Raw genomic sequence first — 16,146 nt, 5'->3', positions numbered from 1 at the left:
ATAGGCCAGAGCTGCAATCACAATTCTGCAGGTCATCACTAGAAAAATAGGCAAGCTGACCATGGCCATTAAACGACCCCTGATTGGCTATATACTAGACGATCAGTGATCAAAAATGGTCTGTTTAGAACGGGCTACCAGAATTCTGTGCTTGTGGAACTTCATAGTTATCGGCAGCACATCACCTGTTTATAAAACTAAGTGATTCAATCACTTAGGGGGGGGGTGTCGAGCAATAATTGTCGGCCAACTGAGCGCTCACTTGACCGGTGTGGACACCTTAAGGATAAGAGTCCTGGAAAACACCTTTAATTTTTCCAATTTAAAAGGATTTTATTTAAAGGGAAGTTGTAGAATATCAGTAGGATATGTCAACCAGTTCTACAATGTAGATTTTATCACTTTATTGATGATTCCTCAGGGGCGTAACTACAGTGGTTTTTGGAATCGCAGTTTTACCCTGGGTGCTGGACCTTAGAGTAGTCCCAGAAGGTCCATGAGAAGTCCAATGCTATTAAAGACTTATGATAGTCAGAAGTTTTACATTGGGGGCCATCAAGTTCCGCTAGGGTTTTCCATCATTGTGATATTCTCAATAATAAAGGGAGTGACCCAACAATTTGCATAAAGCCGTACGCACGATGGTTCCTTAAGTCGTCCCGTCCTCCTATGTGCACGTAGAAAATAAAACCATAAAGCGAGGTCGGCGGCAGAGTACACAAAGTGTCACTCTGATGACTTAGTTGGAGAGTGAGATACTAATAAAAACGTTGACCCGTGTAATTGATTTTAATGGTAGCTTTGTGCCATCTTCTGTTCTCTGGATACCTGCCAGATGCCATCAGCCGAGCCTCAGGGGATCGAAGGACATGGAGGAGCAGATGAGCTGCTTCTGTGCAGCCCACAGTCGCTTGGACAGATTAGTTTGGTTGATAAACATAAAGCACAGCAGGATCCAAAGGAAGCTCAGGGTACAACTGACCTTTCTGTTCTCTGTCAGGGTCTGAGGAAAAGCAGCGAGGAGTCCGGGAGCAGAAAGACTATCATTCCCCGCTGCGTGCCCAACATGGTCTGTCTGCACAAGTACATCATCTCGGAGGAGTCTGTATTCCTGGTGCTGCAGCACGCCGAAGGTCGGTCACTGTATCAAAGACGTTTGCAAATCCAGCGCTTAGCTAGGACTCTGAGGTCGCGGAGATCGCCCGCGCTTATGTGGTGGGCAGCCATTTATCGCACTCAGCGGTGCAAGCCTCGCCATGAATACATAAGATATGAGAGCATGCTTTTTATTACAAAGTCTCAGATTTTGGGGATTTACCTTGTAGTTTATAACTTATTGCCGTCTTACAGGTCTATGGTTGGTTCTTCAGGCGACCTTTACTATCCAAGTTATGATGTAAGTGGTAAAGCCATGAAGAAGGAAAAATGTGGCTATCCTGCGCTGCTGATGGATGGTAAGGCAAATCCAGGTGCACACAGGACGGGTATCCTTTTTTTTTTATTTTCATTGTCGACGCGTTTTGAAGTAACTTCTTCCTCCCATCCATTGTCCTGAGGAAGAAGCAGGTTACTTAGAAACGCATTGACAACAAAAAAAAAAACATAGGCTAGGCATATATTTTATTTTTTATTGTCGACGCATTTCAAAGTAACATACTTCTTCCTCAGGACGATGGATGGTTTCTTGCCTTGACGGAGAAGTAGGTTACTTCGAAAAGCGTCGTCAATAAAAAAAAACAAAAAAAAAACAACAACATAGGATAGGTATATGTGTTGCCTTACCATCCATCAGCAGCGCAGGATATCCACATTTTTCCTTCTTCACGGTTGTATCTGGACTTAAGACCCGTGGACTTGCAGGTGCTGGGATTAGATGCTCTCATTGTTGGGTGATCACACCTTAACCAGGTTAGCATAACCTTTTAATTGTTTTTAAAATATTAACCGGATAAAATCCTATTGCGCTTTTTTTTTTTTTTTGCTTCCCAGCAATTTATTATATGTAGGTGGTAAAGGGCATTCCCCAAAATTACTAAAACGTGGCTGCTTTCTTTTAATAACAGAGCCACACTTGTCCAGTTTGCAGTCCATTCTTTAAAGGGTTTTCCCATCTCATCAGATGATGTAGTATCCTTTTATGATCCATCCCGATCCCGAGAACGAAGGGCTCTTTCTGCACTGGATTACATAATGCATCCCTCTTTTTTTAAATTTTTCCCTGCACAGCCGTTCTCCAGGTATAAAGTTGAAGGGGTGCTGCACTTCACCTATCCTGCGGCCCCTTTATTATCAGGATATTGGGATTTCAGGTGTCGGACTCTCCCACGAATTATATAGCAACATAACATCACTTGATGAGTGGAAAAAGCAAAAATATGGAGCTGAGGTGCAGAAACAGATGCAACCTATGGATTGGCATGGCGCTATCTCAATGGAAAAAAACCCCATGTTTTTACTAATCCTGAACAACCATTAGATAATCATTTTTTTTAGATGTCTCCTTTAAGAATAAAATGATGGCACTGCTGAAATCCCCATCAGTGAATGCAACAGAAGTGTTAATTTTCCCTATAGCGCCATCACAGGATAAAGAAAGCATCACACTATGGCCACTGAAGTACAAACTCTTCTTGTAAAGCACAGACATGACGTCCTCTAAAGTGAAAGGCCCGCGGTGTGACCGTTCTCTGCATTGGTGAGGTGAGGAGAGTTCAGAGTCGAGCTCCTCACTTCCCCTTCTACGGAGTCAGAATGTCTTATATGGATATTTGCAAATTATAATTTAGAAGTGAGTCCCAAAAGAGCGACTGTCGACCATTGCTAGCCCAGATGCCTCGGTGGAGGACAGCCGATCCTGTGGCCTGCGTTGCAATGGAGATTGAGACCACTATAAATGTTCTGTTATTAAGAGGTGGGTTATCTCATTATACAACCCCCACGGAGATCTAAGCTGAGCTGGCAAACAGTTACAGCAGTACATTTCCTCTGCAGTTGACTATATCCTTATACACTAATTGTGTCTATGAAAATTCTCTATTTGTGTGAGACAAACCATTTAAAGGCAACATGTCGAGAGATTCACCCTGGCCAAACCTTGGTCAACGTGACACATAGTCATGCTCCATCGCTACAAACCACTATGTTCTAGAAACCATAGTTTGAAAAACGAGTCAGGCACGGGGCTGGAAGTGGGGTCCAGGCACGGGGCTGGAAGTGGGGTCCAGGCACGGGGCTGGAAGTGGGGTCCAGGCACGGGGCTGGAAGTGGGGTCCAGGCACGGGGCTGGAAGGGGGGTCCAGGCACGGGGCTGGAAGCGGGGTCCAGGCACGGGGCTGGAAGCGGGGTCCAGGCACGGGGCTGGAAGCGGGGTCCAGGCACGGGGCTGGAAGCGGGGTCCAGGCACGGGGCTGGAAGCGGGGTCCAGGCACGGGGCTGGAAGCGGGGTCCAGGCACGGGGCTGGAAGCGGGGCCCAGGCAGTGGATAGTATAGTAGGATCTGGACACCAGGAGTGGAGTAGGTCAGGGCACGGGGATGTAAGTGGGGTCCAGGCGCATGGAAGGGAGTGGGGTCCAGGAGCATGGAAGGGAGTGGGGTCGGGGCGCGAGTAGTAGGGTCCAGGCACGGGGTATGAGTGGGGTCGGGGCATGGGGAAGGGAGTGGGTTCGTGGCGTGAGTAGTAGGGTCCAGGCACAGGGGTGTGAGTGGGGTCGGAGCACGGGGAAGGGAGTGGGGTCGAGGCACCAGGGTGGGGTCCAGGCGGTGGGGAGTAAAGTGGGATCCGGACACCATGAGTGGAGTGGGTCAGGGCATGGGAAGTGGTGTGCATCCAACCTTGTGGAAGAGTGGGGTATTGACACTTGGAGTGGTGCAGATAAAGGCACTGGAAGAAGTGGGGTCTGGACACAGGGAATGGCATAGGGTCCAGGTATGGAGAATGGACTGGGGTCCAGGCACAGGGAGTTGGGTCCTGGCAGATCCAGGCACAAAAGTTTTAGAGTACTACATAGTTGTAGTGAGGTAGTCTGTGTGATTTGACCACCATGAAACTCCGGCACAGGGAGAAGCATCCAGGGACAGGCAGAAGAGTCTGCTGGGTGGCTTCCTCTGATTTCTTTCCACCCAGCTTGTCTTGATTGATGGATCTCTCCCTATCTGTGGAGATACCTGTCAATCTAGGTGAACCATTCAAGAAGTTATGTTTTCCTTGAACGCCACAGCATTTAAAATAGTTATTTGTTTCAAGGGAGTTGTTCTGATTTGACCAACATGAATTTCCCTACGAGTTTCACTGGATACATTATTTTCTGTCATCTAGTAGTACCCTTTCAATAGAAAACTAATGTTAAAATAAAAAAGAAATTCCACATACCAACTTTTTTGATCCCCGTCTGTCATATTTCCGAATCTAATGGTGGATCATGAATATGTATTCAATGGGAATGAGAGAATTTTAGTGGTTGAAGACTTCTGATAGTGTCCCGTAGGAACAAAGGATCTGGTATGTTGAAATCCAGCATACCCGATCCTTCTTTCCCATAACATCTTCCATTAGAGGAGAGCTTTGACACCTGCACATTTGTCCTTTCCTTTTGAGTGGCAGAAGGAGTACATAGTCACCACATATTAGGATTTATGAGTGCAGCCATCTTTTCGTTTTTGGCTAACGGCTCGGTTAATATCCGATGTTTTGGAGATCGCTCTTTAGTAACACGGAGGCTTTGGACGTTCTATGAATTCAGCAGGAATGATGAGATACAATCCTCACCATCTACTTTTTTTTTTTTTCATGAGTCTTTGCCAAGTCCTTCCGTTCCCGTTAAGAGTTCCACTGCTGGAATAAAAAGAAACTACCAAATTCCCAGCTGACTTCATTAGTATGTCGTCTTCTTTTTAACAAGAGGAGATTGTGCCTAACATTTTAACATTCAACATTAATCCCGCAATATTACTGCTAACAATACAGCCAGTGGCGACGCATATGGACACAAAGCAGAAATCCACTCGTACGCGCAGTAAAAGTGCTTGTGATGTCCCTTTTTGTGTTCCGATTCCCCTCCACATGTGCAGAGCAGGTGGCAAATGAAATGTAATTGTCACACCTGGATGGCGATGACTCACTTAGAAGAGCTGCTGCCTCGGACTTCACCCTTTCAGTGCTGGCATGATGTGAAATTTCCTTGGTTTGACCATGCAAAGCGAGGCCAAGGTGGTCTTCAGAGTCTTACAATACATAATGTTTAAACCACATAGTTCAGTGATGTCTGTCGCATGTATGCGGATTTTTACCGGAAAAATTGTCCAGACTTTGCAAGGTCAAAAGCACAACATCCGTTCCCAAAAAAATGGATAGTTCTCAAACTCCAAAAAAAAGTTACAAAACAGTGCTACTTTAATCCATATAAAAATAACATCCTGGAAAAATTTCAGAAGCCAACGCGTTTTAAATCCAGTGTGTGTGATGAGTAAGGATCATTAATACATAAAAGTTTGAAACGCGTAGACTTATTATTTTTTTGTCAGGTTGTCATTTTTTAATTACATTTTTTGGAGTTTCGGTGCGGGACTATCCAGTTTTTTTAGGAATCCGACATTGTACTTCTGCTTCATTCAGTCTGGTGCAAGCTTAAGTGTGGTGAAGAGTCTATGGGATACTGTCCTAAACCAGGGACCCTAAGAAGGAAGTTTGGACCTTCCCAAAGTCATGATTCTCAAAATGGACAATGGTTGGTAGTGAGATACTGCAATGAATTCCACACTCGTAGAGTAAGACAGGGCTGTCAGAATGAAAGGATCAATTGGGTGTAGCAGTCAAAAAGGAGTAACTGAGTCAAAATTCAGGCCAGGAGTCGAAATCCATGAAATATATGAAAGAGCAACAATCCAAAGTACAAAAGCCAAAGAAGGGAAAACACTACCAGTCAACATAGTTTTACAACAGACTAGAGTCAATGCTTGTATAGAAACTGATACTCAGGCAATAAGTGAAAGACCTGGCTGGGCTTAAATAGGCGGTCCTGATGCCATCATCAGTAGTGTGGGAGTAGTGTGTCGGAATGCAACAGGAAAATAAAGTAAGATGTGATGTCAGAACATAACGATGCTACTAGTACATGGGTCATACTGTGGGGTCCTTCAGCATGGCATTGTTGTAGGGTGCTTCCTCTAAAGAGTGATGCATTTGCTGACTTTTACCTGCTGCCATAGTGAAACAAGAGTGGTCTAATCAAGGAGAGGACAGATGTACTAAATAAAAAAAAAAAAAAAAACTAACCCAAAAAATAGTAGACCTTACAAGTTCACATGCTGGTGATGTTGAAGCACTTAATACGGAAATATCATCTACACATTATTGAAATATTCGCTGCCTAGTTTCAAAGTATCTCTCAATCAATTTTATTACAAGAAAAGATCATTGGGAGAATCAGAGATTTGGTTTCCTTGGTAGAATATCTTTTATACGAACCTGAGACCACCATGCGCAGTGCCGGGCTTTAGCTGGAGTGATATAGAGTATATTTCTGGAGGGTTAAATCTGCGTTGACCAACTGGCAGTCGGAAGGACGAATCTGGGTTTCTCCTATGCCAGAAGAATAATGCATGTCCAGATTCTTAGTGCCAAATGTGGAAGATGGATAATGGTCTGGGGGCTGTTTTTTTGTGGTCTGGGCTGGGCTACATAGTTTGAATAATGATAAATCTTTTGGCAACATGGATGTAGAAGAGGAAGTTTAGTGAGTACATAGAAAGGCGATGATCTCTTGATCTTCTGATGTCTTGACTTGATTGACCCATTATTTTTTCTAAAAAAAAATAAAAAGATTACATTTTCAGGTCAGCATTTGTACCTGGTAGCAAAAAAAAGCCGCCTTCTATATTGGGAGATGTCTTTTGTCTGGGACAGATACTTTTAAATAATTTTTCTTTTGATCCGGCACCCTATGGTTCCGAAATGTTACCAGTCCAGAGCGTGTTAAAAATAGTTTCAGACTTTTGTTTTAATGTGAAATCGTCTGAATCTCACCAGAATATCATAGAATACTGAAAAGACTCAGATGGAGGAATCCAAAAATGGGGAGTACAATGGAGCCTGGTTAGTTGTCTCGGGGGGTGCAGGAGTATTAGGATGCCTGGTAAATACTTCAATACATGGACGATTTGGAAAAATATTGTCTTTGTATCATGACAGCATACAAGTATGTTTTTAATTATATATATTTTTTTTAAGAATCTGAATTGTAGAAAACAAAGTCACTTTAGGCAAATGACCCCCAATTTTTTGGAGGGCCTTATCGCCTAAATTATTTTTAATAATTAAAACCAGATCTTGTACCATATCCTTTTTATTTTTATTTTTTTTTAATACTATGAAATGATGGTGTGGTTATCTTGCTTAATTTCACTTTATCAGAAGTTAGAGGTAAGGGGTCCTATTCTTTAAGACTGGCGTTTTGCACTCCAGCGTTAATGGTAGGGAGCACTGGAGTAAGCTGTGCTTATAGGGAATCTTTCAGTAGATCTTTCCTATGTAATATGAGAGCAGCATGATGTAGGGGCAGAGACCCAGATCAGGTTTGGAGGCTGGGTTACACAGAGCAGTTGACTAGGAGGCAGGAGACACCTAGTCCTGCAGTGATGATCTCCTGCTGATAAAACACTGATTGTATTGAAATAGAAACACAGCCTAGTAAGTGACACAGCCTAGTAAGTGACACATCGCTGGAATCAGGGTCTCAGCCCCCACATCGTGTTGCTCTCAGATTACATAGCAAGAATCTGTTGACAGATTCCCTTTAATTTGGCTCATCTCTGAACTGCTGTGTGCTACTGCCAGAGATCTATGCCAGCCAGGTAGTGCTGCATGTTTCTGTAGAAATGTACGCCATTTTGTAGTCTAAAAGTTTGATGAATTTGTTGGGGTTGCGTAGTCATGCCTTGTCCTTATCGTGCTGCACCCATTTGCTAAAAATTGGAGCAGCTGACCTGGACTGGCACAAAAACGCCAACAGTTGCAACATTTTTGCACAACTCAGAGTTGCGGAAAAGCTGTGACATTTTAAGCCGTTTTATTCTAAAATTCTGGCTAAAATCCTTAATAAATCAACCACTACTTGTCGGTAACGGCATGGACCATATACAGTAACAGTTGGAAGATGCTGATTGACTTCTATGGGGGAGTATTGTGGGGAGAAGTGATTGGGAGGGGAAGCTGACACCATCACCCCTTGTAAACAGTGGCTCTTAGGTTATTCCTGTAAAGCCACAGCCCCGCTATCAGTATCTGGTCAGTATTCGGTCAGTATTTTTTCTCAGGATTGGGAGCCAAAACCAGGAGTGGGTGATAAATGCAGAATTGGTGACTTGTTTCTATTATATCTTTTCTCTGATTGTTCCTCACCTGGTTTTGGCTCCCACTCCTGAGAAAAAATACTGACCAAATACTGATAGTGGGGCCCTGGCCTAATTGTGAGATGACTGATGAGAAGTGATCATAATAGATCAAGACGTCTCAGCTTATGAAGATCAGTGGTCGGTGAAAACTAAGGGGAGTTATGAAAAATGCGCTGGGTTGTAAGAAACGTTTCAGGCGATTAAACCCTTCATCAGGCATTTGACTACTGGTGAAGGGGCAATCTGATTGGGTCAAAGAAACTTAAAGCTCTTGTAGACATCCATGAATCTCGGTCCAAGCAATTCACGGACTGGTCTTGGGTTCCTGACCGGGGCATGACGACTTCATAAATTTCTGTGAGCCTGTCATGCTCGGGTCGGGACACACGCGGCCAGTCCGTGCATAGCCATCCGTGTTGGTACCGAGATCCATTGACGTCAGCATGAGCCCTTATGGTCCGGGGAGGTCTACCCTTGAAGAAGACCAGTCAGCTGTGTGCAGAGACCAAAGAGATGTTTGCGGCGGTGCATCCACCTTGGGAAGCTGATCTTACACATTAGATAGCGGTTAGCCAGAAAAAAGTTCAGCTGACTGCAACCTCTTGGTTCTTTCAAATGTTCCTGTGTTCTGTGAGAGAGACGCAAACCGTCTCCTCTGGCAGCAGCCTATCTACTCTCCAGCCAAAAGGATCAGCTGTTGAAATTCAGCAGGCCAGATCCTTCTCTTCTCCAACATCATCTGTCTGGAAACCTAGTCAGGAGACAACCATAGACATAAAATGATTACAGTTTGACTGGCTTTAATCTAATGTATAAGGGGGTACTTAAAGAGGACCTGGCAATTGCTCACAAAAATGGGAGTTTAATATTTAGTAAATATCCCCAATTCTTCCACTCTTTTCCGTTTTGCACTGTGACGCTCCATTGCAGAGATATTTACATTTATTTCTTTTGGAGCTCCGTATGTGAAATCTGTGCTTGTAGTGCAACCAGGCGTTTCTTCACAGTCTTCTCTGGGGGCGTGCGCTTTCATCCCTCCTTCCTAGATGCTGTGATTGGCAGCATCTGGGAGGGAGGGAAGAAAGCGCACACCCCCAGAGAACCAGAGAAGACTCTAAAGAAACGCCCAGCTGCACTGCAAGTAGAGTTTTCACATACTGTGCTCTAAAGACAACAAATGTGAATATCTATGCAATGGAGCGACGCAGCGCAAAACGGAAAAAAGTGGCAGAATTGGGAGAGATCAGGGAATATTTACAGGGTGTTAAACACAGTTTTTTTTGGTTAGTTTTTTTTCAGCAAGTGACAGGTTCTCCCTGAAGAATCAGTAAAATACCATATAAAACGCAAATGACAGAAAAAAAAAAAAAAAACATGTTAAGAAAGATATCTTAACACTGAATTTTGTTTCATGGATTTTCCTGGGTACGTCCAAAAATCTCATCACCAAAAAAACTTTTTTGTTTTTGCTGGTTTTTTTTTGCATGAAACTTTTTGTTCTAATTCTGAAGGTTCAGTAGTCCAATTTGGAACGTTTTTTTTTTCAAGCAGAAACACCTTGAGAATTGACAAATTGCTTCTTTTTCCACGCTGAAAATAAACGCACAGGAAGAAAACCCCGGCACCATAGGGATTTTAATAATTTTTCAATGAAATCAATAAGAAGCTTATTTAAAAAGTTTTGGAAGTGATTTTTTTTAAAGCAGAATCCTCTCCAGCATTCACATAAAAACCTTTACCCTAAAATAAAAACCTTTTTAGATTCCAAATTCCAATGTCCGCTCTCTCCTCCTTTTCAATATGGGCCACGCGTCCCTATATATTTGTAGCAATTACAAAAACATTTAGCCTTTCAGCTGTCTACCAGCTTCACTAAAGTCTCCATGACCTTATAGTGTCCTCCCTGCTTTGATTTAATTTGGATCCGTAACTGGGCACTGTCGGACATTGTAATTCACCTGTGCCAGGAACAGTAACACTTTTTTTTTTTTTTTATATTAACAGGATTACAGTAAAAAGATTTACAAAGTTTTCTGCCGGTCAAATAAAAAAAAAAAAAAAAACATTGCTGTTCGGAAGCTCATTTTTTCCCCCTGTCCTATATCTATTACAAAATCCATCTATTCAAATATAGCACCAATAAGATTCCTGGCATTGGCCGGTGTTGTATTTGGAATTGATTGCGGCTTGGCAGTAGTCGCCCTGCTTTGTGCGTAATTAATGCCAAACCGTGATTATGGGCACAGGCAAATAACGCCAGTTTAAAGATACTGTTATATGTTCCAGTTCATTGAGGACTTTTTTTTTTTCCCTTTAACGTTCTTCGCCAGCAACTCTACGTAATTTAGATGTTAATTGATGAGTAAAGTACAAAGTCGCGCATATATATTTAATTTAAGAAGTCCGAAACACCCCCAAAAATTGAGTGACTATTTTAAAATTGGCTCAAGAATGAAAGGACCCGACAAGGTTGCTGCCACTGGTAGCTTCTGTGATGTGGATCTAGTGGCAAGCTGCATTTTTTTTTTTTTTTTTTTTTTTTTACTTTTTATTTCAAATTATATCTATTTTTATAGAAAAATAGTTCTGTGATCAGTTCACAGATTGTCTGTACTGATACATTGGACCATATCCTCAGCTGTGTAAGCAGAACTGTAAGCTAATGTTTCCAATAAATGAAGATTACTAAAGCCAAGTAATTCCCAGTTTGGGGTTTGAGTCTCTTTTCATGCCTATGCTATAGCTTCCGTACATAACGGCTTGTTAGATCTGTCATATCCCAGATCCAGATGGCAGATAACGGAGCCCGTTGACGTCTAATAAGGGTAGAGTTGACCAAAAAGATTTGCCGGACCCGCCAGGTACGACTGGGACACATATGAGATGGACAATGACGAACTGGAAGTTGTAAAGGACTTCAACCTACTCAGATCAATGATCACTCAAGATTAGTGATGAGCGAGCATACTCGCAAGAACTCGGTACTCGAGATGCTCTGAGCTCGCCGAGTTCTTGTGAGATGCTCGGGCGGATGCTCGGGTCCCCTCCCTGCATGTTTGGCGCTCTTTACAGAGCCAACGAACATGCAGGGATTGCCTGCCACTCGCTGTAATGCCGCAGCCATGTTGGTTGTGGCATTACAGTGATTGGCTGGCCGCACAGCGTCATCAGGTCTATATAAGTCCTGGCTCCGCTGTGCTCGTCAGTCTACTCCGCAATCAGGCAGTGTAGGGAGAGGTGCTGCTGAGCTAGGGAGAGATTTGGTTGTGTATTAGGTAGTGTAGGGAGAAAAACCGTACAGTACACATATCCATCTCAACAAACAGTCCTTCTGAGGACTAATCCATCTGAAGAGATATCAGGCAGCCAGTGTATATAGCAGACTGCAGTGCATATACACTGTGTGCAGAATTATTAGGCAAGTTGTATTTTAGAGGATTATTTTTATTATTGATCAACAACTATGTTCTCAATCAACCCAAAAGACTCATAAATATCCAAGCTTAATATTTTTGGAAGTTGGAGTGTTTTTTTTTTTAGATTTGGCTATCTTAGGAGGATATCTGTTTGTGCAGGTAATTATTACTGTGCAGAATTATTAGGCAACTTAATAAAAACCAAATATAATCCCATCTCACTTGTTTATTTTCACCAGGTAAACCAATATCAGTGTACAAAATTTAGAAATAAACATTTCTGACATGCAAAAACAAAAACCAAAAAAATGTGTTCAATATAACCACCTTTCTTTATGATGACACTCAACAGCCTTCCATCCATAGATTCTGTCAGTTGCTTGATCTGTTTTCGATCAACATTGCGTGCAGCAGCCACCACGGCCTCCCAGACACTGCTCCGAGAGGTGTACTGTTTTCCCTCCCTGTAGATCTCACATTTTATGATGGACCACAGGTTCTCCATGGGGTTCAGATCAGGTAAACAAGGGGGCCATGTCATTATTTTTTCTTCTTTTAGACCTTTACTGGCCAGCCACGCTGTGGAGTAGTTGGATGCATGTGATGGAGCATTGTCCTGCATGAAAATCATGTTTTTATTGAACGATACCGACTTCTTCCTGTACCACTGCTTGAAGAAGTTGTCTTCCAGAAACTGGCAGTAGGTCTGGGAGTTGAGCTTCACTCCATCCTCAACCCGAAAAGGTCCCACAAGTTCATCTTTGATGATACCAGCCCATACCAGTACCCCACCTCAACCTTGCTGGCGTCTGAGTCGGAGTGGAGCTCTCTGCCATTACTGATCCAGCCTCTGGCCCATCCATCTGGCCCATCCATCGTCACTCTCATTTCATCAGTCCATAAAACCTTTGAAAAATCAGTCTTAAGATATTTCTTGGCCCATTCTTGACGTTTTATCTTATGTTTCTTGTTCAAAGGTGGTCGTTTTTCAGCCTTCCTTACCTTGGCCATGTCCCTGAGTATCGCACACCTTGTGCTTTTTGATACTCCAGTAATGTTGCAGCTCTGAAATTTGGCAAAACTGGTGGCGAATGGCATCTTGGCAGCTTCACGCTTGATTTTCCTCAATTCATGGGCAGTTATTTTGCCCCTTTTTTGGCCAACACGCTTCTTGCGACCCTGTTGGCTATTTGCCATGAAACGCTTGATTGTTCGGTGATCACGCTTCAAAAGTTTGGAAATTTCAAGACTGCTGCATCCCTCTGCAAGACATCTCACAATTTTGGACTTTTCAGAGCTCCTCAAATCTCTCTTCTGACCCATTTTGCCAAAGGAAAGGAAGTTGCCTAATAATTAAGCACACCTTATATAGGGTGTTGATGTCATTAGTCAACACCCCTCCTCATTACAGAGATGCACATCACCAGATTTACTTAATTGGTAGTTGGCTCTCAAGCCTATGCAGCTTGGAGTAGGACAACATGTATAAAAAGTATCAAAGTGATCAAAATACTCATTTGCCTAATAATTCTGCACACAGTGTAGCACAAAAGTCTCCATTCCAGTTCTGCCTTCTTCTGCTGTTAGATATTTCTAGACAAAGGTCCCTGTCTCGGGGGGCCAGGAATAATTTTTTTTGGATCTTAATCCTCATTATTTACTTAAAAAGCAATCCAGAGAGCACCGTTTTTCTGCGCCATTTGCTTGTTGGCACTGCAGAATACAGCCAGGTCCTTTCCATATTACAGCACTAGAAATCCAGCTTTTTAAAACTGTGGTTTGTCCGTCACACGGATCACATATAATTGCACTGAAAATACTGCCATTTTTGGCCTCCATTCAAATTTTTTTCAGTGGGTCAGCAACGTTTTTTGCATCGGTTTGCTGTTCAAAGTAGTTACCTACAGGTCAGGTATTTAAAACTGTGGTTTCTCCATCACACGGATTACATATAACTTCGTTCCAAATTCAGCCATTTGTAGTGAGCGTGGAAGATATTGTCCTCCATTTTAAAATGGGCAAGGCGCGTGCCAAGGGACGGGGAACTGGACGTGTTGGTGATGGTGCATGCAGAGGCTGAGGCCGTGGGCAAGCTGAAATTGTGCCACAACAAACACCCACATCAACTCACCCCACCTTCCTGTCCCAATTCCTAGGGGACCGCAGCACACCACTATTGAACCCAGAGCAGTGTCAAAAGGTGGTTTGCTTGGATAGCGGATAATGCTTCCAGTCACTTAGCCACCACCACCACCCTGTCTTCCACATGGTCAGGTTTCAGTAGCCGTGAGTCTAGACCGCATATTCCTCACCCTGATCCTCCTTCCTCCCACCATGCTGAGTGCCCGGAGACAACTGATCCCACACTTGGACACTCTGAAGAGCTGTTCACTTTTCCATTTATAGATTCGGGCCTCTCGCCCGGTCCACTTGGAAGCGGGGCAAGAGGAGATCGCGTGTAGCGATTCCCACCGTCGCCTTCGTGTGACCGTTGCGGCTCAAATATTTGGGCAAGTGTCACAAGAGGTGGACGATGATGAGACACAATTGCCAGAAAGTCAGGAGTAGGACCAGGGTGCGGAAGTGGGAGACGAGGTGGTGGATGATATAGTAACTGACCCAACCTGGCAGGAGGGCATGCAGAGCGAGGACAGCAGTACACAGGGGGAGGGAGGCAGAGCACCCCAACAGGCAGGAAGAAGCAGTGTGGTGGCCGCAGACAGAAGGCAGGCAACCGTTCCCCGTAACACCAACACTAAGGAAGTTGCCAGTACAACTGTTAGGTCTTCCCGAGTCTGATTGTTTTTTTAGAGACTACTGATAACCCCAAAAAGGCCATTTGCACCACCTGCCAGGCCAGCATCAGCAGGGGTGGCAAAACTAGCAGCCAGACCACTACCAGCATGATCAGGCACATAGCAGCAAAGTAATAGGGAAGACGATGATCCAGCTCCACAGACTCCAATAGTAAAAACAAATGTCTCTTATTTTGAATTTTTAAAAAAAATGTCCAAATGGCGATAATGTAACGCTTTTCGAGCGAACACTGCTCTTAAACTTGGTTTCATACCAAGTTTAAGAGCGGTCTTCGCTCGAAACGCATCTGATAGCACCCCTCCTTGGTGCCCCTGTGTTTCCCTTTCATTTTTTTTTTCTACTAGCTGGAGTTACATTATCGCTATTTGGATATTTTTTAAAAAAAATCTAAATAAAATACATTTGTTTTTACTACTGGAGTCTGTGGAGCTGGATCATCATCTTTCCTATTACCTGTCTACTGACCACAAGAAGCAGCGCTGATCACAGATCCCGGAGACACCCAGCTGATTCATGGAGGTGAGCTGTTTTTTTTTTTTTCTTTTCCCTCTCCATATACATGGTAGCGAAGCACCCAACTTTGTGGGCCGAACCCCAGGATCCAGGAACAGTGTCTGCGGGTGGCACCGTTGCTTCTTCCGCTGTTGTGCATGCAAGCCAATCCGCTGTCCATGGTGCACGCAAAGATGCCTCCTGCCCTGCACCTGTCGTTGCACACTCTCAAGTAGCAGCATCAGGAAGCACGTCCATGTCCATGTCCCGGCGCAGCGTTCAGTTGTCCATACCCCAGTCCTTGGAACGCAAGCGCAAATACCCACCCAACGTCCCACAGGCCACACTACTAAATTCTCACATTTCACGACTGCTTGTGCTCGAAATGTTGCCTTTTAGGCTCGTGGAGACTGAAGCATTCTGCAACCTGATGGTGGCGGCCGTCCCTCGGTACTCAGTCCCCAGCCCCCACTATTTCTGCCTGTGTGCCGTCCCCGCATTACACAAGCACATGTCCCAAAACATTAACCGTGCCTTCAACAACGCAGTTACCGGCAAAGTCCACCTAACCACGGACACGTGGACAAGTGCTTGTGGGCAGGGATGGTACATCTCGCTGACGGCACACTGGGTTAACATAGTGGAAGCTGGGACCCAGTCAGACCTTGGGACGGAACACGTTCTCCCAACGCCAAGGATTGCAGGCCCTTGGTCAATCAGGGTTGCCCTCACAGTCTACAGCTCCTGCACCTCATCCTACTCAGCCTCCTTCTCCTCTTCAGCCTCCATCTCCGAAATGACCACATCAGTCACAAGCTGGAAGCACTGCTGCACTACCTCGGCCAAGCGGCAACATGCTGTGCTTAAGCTAATATGCTTAGGTGACAAACCGCACAATGCTGAAGAGTTGTGGACACCTCTAAAAGAGCAGGCTGATCTGTGGCTCACACCGCTGAACCTACAGCCAGGCATGATCGTGTGTGACAATGGCCGGAATCTGGTGGCTCTGAGGCGAGGCGAGCTCACACACGT

General features: G+C 44.2%; 1 protein-coding gene across 1 annotated transcript in view; it reads left to right on the top strand.

The window, feature by feature from the left end:
- RPS6KC1 (ribosomal protein S6 kinase C1) overlaps positions 1–16,146 on the top strand; it is a 132,093-nt gene that overhangs the window by 81,944 nt on the left and 34,003 nt on the right. The window contains exon 9 of the mRNA XM_073671966.1: positions 1,001–1,133. Coding sequence (XP_073528067.1) covers positions 1,001–1,133 — 133 coding nt within the window. The remainder of the gene's footprint in view (positions 1–1,000; positions 1,134–16,146) is intronic.

Source organism: Phyllobates terribilis, unplaced genomic scaffold (assembly GCF_046119375.1).
Source record: "Phyllobates terribilis strain yellow unplaced genomic scaffold, ASM4611937v1 Scaffold_3__8_contigs__length_932513732, whole genome shotgun sequence".
Lineage (NCBI taxonomy): Eukaryota > Metazoa > Chordata > Amphibia > Anura > Dendrobatidae > Phyllobates > Phyllobates terribilis.
Note: the sequence above shows the minus strand (reverse complement) of the source record. Positions and strands in the feature narration are given on the sequence as shown.